Source organism: Monopterus albus, unplaced genomic scaffold, assembly GCF_001952655.1.
Source record: "Monopterus albus unplaced genomic scaffold, M_albus_1.0 scaffold32.1, whole genome shotgun sequence".
Lineage (NCBI taxonomy): Eukaryota > Metazoa > Chordata > Actinopteri > Synbranchiformes > Synbranchidae > Monopterus > Monopterus albus.
The window spans coordinates 657,720-663,375 of record NW_018127912.1 but is presented as its reverse complement, the minus strand read 5'-3'; the positions used below and the strand labels follow the sequence as shown (position 1 = coordinate 663,375).

Sequence of the window (5,656 nt, the reverse complement as noted above, 5' to 3'; positions counted from 1 at the left end):
TTATATATGATGAAGCTTGAAACATCTTTTAAATGGTGGACTTCAAAATCAGCTTAGTCACTCAAACCAAATACTGACACATCAGCACATCAAAACTAGGTGGGTGCTACAGCATTTTATGATATTTGCCCTGTGGATTTCTCAGGAAAGTTGTTACGTAAGTGTGTGTTTTGTTGTTTTATTATAAGGCTGTTGTGTTGTGAAACATGCAAAATCCTGAGTAAATAGTACGGCTATTACTGAAGGTGACGTTTAAAACTTGAAAGTACAAGATGACACAATGAGAATTTATATTTATCCCAACTGATGCTGTCATAATTCAGAATGTATTTACCACTGTCACTATATATGATCATAAAGAAAATAATAATAACAGTATGAGTGATACATTACAACACATCACAATTTTTAAGATATTTCATCCAAATAACTGTGATCAAAATATACACAGCCCTGCCTGGTGTAAAGAACCTGTGATGTTTTCTGTACCTCAAGAGCAGCAATTCCCAGAGCTACACCTGCAGCGATCACAGCGTTCTCCTCCATCAGCTGCAGCAGCTTGTTAAAGCAGCCATCAACCATCTGGAAGAGAAACAGCTGGTTTTAGCAGAGGTCGGGGCGAACTGTTGCACTTCACCAAAACTAACGGCTCTTTTGTTAACACATGAAAAGTAATTTGGTCTCGTACCAAATCATTTGCTTTTTCTTTATTGCATGTATGTATGGTTGAATTGCAGCAGGCGGTTGGATAATGATTTCCTCCATATTGGGTGTTAAAAGGGGAGCCATCAAAATCTGTGTAGTTCTTGAATCCGCAGCACTTAAACTAGAAGCAAACCACATAGTGTTAGTCCCAAATCTTAACAGACCCCATTCAAATAGCTTTGATGGTAGTATCTGATAGTATATGATAGTATCTATACAGAGGTGTGTACTGCTCAACTGTGAAAACAAACAAAAAGTCAATTTAGGTGATGAACACAATAACAATGAAACATAGTGACGGAATGTTCCAGCAATAAAATTGCTAGTATAAGTTTAGGTGTACAATCAAAGAAGCAGTACTTTTGTCAAAAAATGTATGTTTAGAGATGCATACTCTGTCTGAAGTATGAATAATTCACTATAAAGATAAATTCAAAATACAGTACCTCAGTCATGGTGCTATTCCACAGAGACGTCACACCCTCGTCAGATCCGTAATCTTTTCTAATGCTTTTTCTAACTTCATCCTCCACACTCTGAAGAAGCTGATCAGCCTGAGAGAGACAAATAAACAGCAGCACATCATCATATGTCTGAACACAGAAAATCACTCAGGTGATTTTCAAGTTTCTGAATGTGACTGCTGGCAGCTGATGCCAGAAGGTCCCGTTTTGCTGTTGAGAGCCACTTACCAAACCCTGGAAGACGAACAGCACCACAGCTCCGGCAACCTCGGCGAGGAAGATGATGAGCACAATAGTGAAGAACTGAGGATGGAGAAAATGGTACTGTAAAATTGTCACATTTGACTGGTAGCAGCGTTACATATCCACACAATCAACTCTCAACGTCAGACTGAGAAACAGGTTTAGACATAGGGCAATAAAGCCTCTTAACGCTACAGGGACCAGGCCTAAAGCTAATGTACATACTAAGATTTTCAAGTGAAATAACCCTTAAAAATTTACAGCCACCAGAATCTATCCAGTTTCTATCCAAATTGGCTCAGATATAGTTCTCTCTGCTCTCCAGTTCTAAACTAGTTGTTTTGTCATTTCACTGATTTTAATGTGGAACCTGGTTTGTAGGTAAATGCAAGAAAAAACTACAGTACATTCCACTACAATGCAATATTATGGCATTATATCAAACATCCATCCATCCATTCGTTATTTATACTGCTTATTCATAAATAGGGTAATGTGGGTGGGGGTGGGGAGGCTGGAGCCTATCCCAGCTGACATTAGGCAACATCCTGGACATGTCAGTCTATCACAGGGCTATGTCAAACATTCAGAACACCAAATATGTTACTATTTTAAGCAAATTATTATTATTATTATGTCCTTCTTTTAAACTTTATCAATTCAGCAGCTTGAACCTAACAACTGTTGCTCACCATCAGCAGCATACACCTGTTTTCTCTGATGGCTCCGCAGCAGCCCAGGAAGCCAATGATCAGCAGCACACCCCCCACTGCCATGAGGAGGTAGCTGACACTGACAAGCTGGGATAACACAGATGGGGCATTCTCCACCTTCTCAAGTAAACCCAGTAGAGAACCACTGTCCACCTTCAGCCACACTCCCACCCCCAGGACGGCTGCACCTGTACACTGCATAATGGGTGAGGGAGAGAAGGAATAAAACCAAACAGAGAGAACACAAATTCATGGCATTAAAATGTGAAGAAACAATCAGGAAATATTACTGTTAGGGTTCTGAACTTACATCCAGTTATGTACTTTTATTTTGGTTATGTTTCCTGTTTGCGCCATCTCACCTGCCCCAGCTTCACTCCAGCTCCAGGTTGTCAGGCATTGTTTTCACCTGTTGCTCATTATCTCCCAGTTCCCTAGCCCTTATATTCTGCTCATTTCCCTCAGTCAGGTGCTGGTTCATTCTGCTCACCACACCTTGCTTGTTTGTGTTGCGCCTATGTGTTATGTAAGATGCTTTCTGTTTGGTTTCTAGTCCCTGCAAACTTTGGACTGTTAGAGTTTGGACTATGAGTGGTGACAGGTGTGATCAAGTCATTCTTCTTTTACAATCAGGTGATAGCTAAGAAATTGCTGAATATAATCCATAAGCTGTACTATGAGAGACTTATAAATACTTTTTTTTTCTCCACCAAATAGACTACTTGTTCTGTGAATAGCTGCCAGCAGATGATAATTATCTTAGCATAAAGACTGGAAACAGGAGGAAATGGAGACATGTCAGCTCACAAAGCTCACACTGTTGGCTTATATATAATTACATATACTACAATATGTTTTAATTTATACACAACCCAAGTGTTAAAATGCTGTGGTGTTGCAGTAGGTTATGTACCAGACTACAGTATGTATTGGTAAGTTGCAGTGACTTCCTTGAGTCTCGTCAGTTGCCAGGCAACAAGAAGAGACTCCATTAGTGAAGGGTTTGTTAGCCATAGAGGTCCTGAATTTTGTTTGCTTTTACCCTAGTTTTATACTAAGCTAATTGTCTGCTCGCTGTAGATTAAAGCATACACACACGAGCATCATGATATAAATCTTGGCAAACCATTCCTTTCAGGAGGAGTTTTTTTATTCTGAAGCTTAACTTGAACTTGTAAAGCAGAGTTTCATACAAAGCCAAAGGAAATGTTTGCACTATTACTATTTGTAATATACCATCTGGTACAACAGTTAATTTTCATGGGGACCATCTCTACATGCTTTCAGACTGGACAGTAGAAGCAGAAAATTTGTAGCTTTCTTCTTTCCAACTTACAAAGATGATACCATTGAAGACGAACATCGTCATTTTGAGAAAGCTGGTGCTACACATCTTGGATGCTGCTTTTTTCCCACACTTAAAAAAAGGACAGAAAAGTGTGTTAGTTCAGCTGAAAACGAACTGTGCAACTGGTAACATCTATTTTAATGTCTCAGTGGCTGGTGGTGGACAAATTTGCATTTTACCTCAGAGTCTGATAACGGCTATAATGAGAAGAAAATATGGTGATGAAAGTGTACACTGTCTGAATGAATGGACAAATGAGTTTGAGTTTCCATATGTACACAAACAATTGAAAACTTAGATAAGAAACTAAAAATAAAATGACTTTGAAAAAGAACTCAAAAGGTTTGGAGATGACTGCAAAGCATTAATGTCTAAATTAAAAAAAAAAAAAACAGAAAATAGAGAAAGAAGGAAATGGCATGTTCACGGGGGAAATGATGAAGAAACTTTTAAGAAAACTGAATGTAATAGTATTGAGAGAACACCACACTCGCCTCCCTAAGACACTGGGCTCAACATAAATCTGTGCTCTCCCTGCTGTTGCTCTCCCTCTATACCAGTGACTGCACCTCAGGAGACCCTTCTGTAAAAATCCTGAAGTTCGCAGACAACACGGTCGTCAGCCTCATCCAAGATGGTGATGAATTGGCTTACAGATGGGAGGTTGAACATCTGGCCCTGTGGTGTGGTTGTAACAACCTGGAGCTAAACACATTGAAAACAGTGGAAATGATAGTGGATTTTGGAGGAGCTCCCCCACCCTATCTCCACTCACTGTACTCAGCAGCACTGTTTCAGTCATGGAGTCCTATAAGTTCCTGGGCTCCACAATCTCTTGGGACTTGGAATGGACAACCAACATCAGCGCAATCATTAAAAAGCCACAGCAGAGGATGTACTTCCTGCGTCAGCTCAGGAAGATCAGCCTGCCCCCGGAGCTGTTGATTCAGTTCTACAGAGGAATCACCGAGTCTGTTCTCTGCTCTTCCATCACTGTCTGGTTTGGCTCAGCAAGCAAACAGGACAGGAACAGACTGCGGTGAACAGTCAGGACTACAGTAAAAATCACCTGTGCCAGCCTGCCCTCCATGAAGGACTTGTACACCTCATGGGTCAAAAGGAGGGCAGAGAAGATTTCTGCAGACTCCTCACACCCTGCACACAAACTGAACTCCTCCCCTCTGGAAGGTCACTGTACACCAAAACAACCAGACACAAGGACAGCTTCTTCCCCTGGGCCATTGCATTCATGAACAGTTAGTCTATGTTTTGCTCTTTTAACTTGTATATATTCAGTTTTTATTGTTGTGCACATCAGGGACCATTGGGCTGGAGTCAAACTCCTTGTTTTTTTTGATAATACTTGGCAATAAAGTTTATGTTTATGCTGATGTACATGTATGTTCCTGTTTTGGGCTGAGCTACAGAAGACATGTCTGTTAAAATTCATAAAGATCTATCTAAAGACTAATTGATTTAAACTCTTACTCATAGGTACAGTGGTTTTTCCACACCACCACGAAACTGAGTCACATAAGCGTCGTCCTCATAAGGCTGCAGAAGTTAGTACAGAGGGGAAAATTCTCTTCCTCTTAGCTTTTATACCTTAATTTGTAGAAATGTGTTTCCAGTTTTATAGTACTGTGGTACTCTTCAAGTTTACCTTAAAGACTACAGAGAATAAGTCTCTTTCCTGGTAATCATGTTTACAAGTTTGATGTGAATTTTAAATAAAAGGTTTAAAAAGTGCCATGCAACCAAGTCATGGATATGGCGTCACAATCTAGCTCCAGTAACTCAGTGACCTCTAACAATAAATGGTAAACGCGATTTACCTTATCAACTGACTGGCAGTCACACTAAAAGGTGCACAGAACCATAAAGCATACACACACACACACACACACAACCTTGCCCAACTCTATTTCCATCTGATATATGTACCAGAGAAATGAGCTCAGTGTTGCTGTCATTGATCCTTTCCCTTCCTTATTGCAGCTTTGACAGTAATAGCCACTAGAAAACTACTTGGTAACTGTTACCTTGTTTCCAACAAGCAATAAAAATGATCCTGTACCACCAGCAAAAATCATGCTGTTTATTCAAATTCATCTTATGATCGAAGTCATGAGGCAGCAAAACAAGGTAATTAAGAGCTCCAGCAGAAATGTGACTGCTCAAGG

At 40.1% G+C, this 5,656-nt stretch overlaps 1 protein-coding gene across 1 annotated transcript in view; it reads right to left on the bottom strand.

Annotated features, from left to right (window-relative positions):
- tspan34a (tetraspanin 34a) overlaps positions 1-4,260 on the bottom strand; it is a 5,145-nt gene extending 885 nt beyond the window's left edge. The window contains exons 1-6 of the mRNA XM_020597101.1: positions 3,462-4,260; positions 2,105-2,320; positions 1,398-1,472; positions 1,152-1,259; positions 689-826; positions 490-582 (exon numbers count right to left, since the gene is read on the bottom strand). Of these exons, the coding sequence (XP_020452757.1) occupies positions 490-582; positions 689-826; positions 1,152-1,259; positions 1,398-1,472; positions 2,105-2,320; positions 3,462-3,518 (687 nt within the window). The 5' untranslated portion in view covers positions 3,519-4,260. The remainder of the gene's footprint in view (positions 1-489; positions 583-688; positions 827-1,151; positions 1,260-1,397; positions 1,473-2,104; positions 2,321-3,461) is intronic.
- Between the last annotated feature and the right edge of the window lie 1,396 nt (positions 4,261-5,656).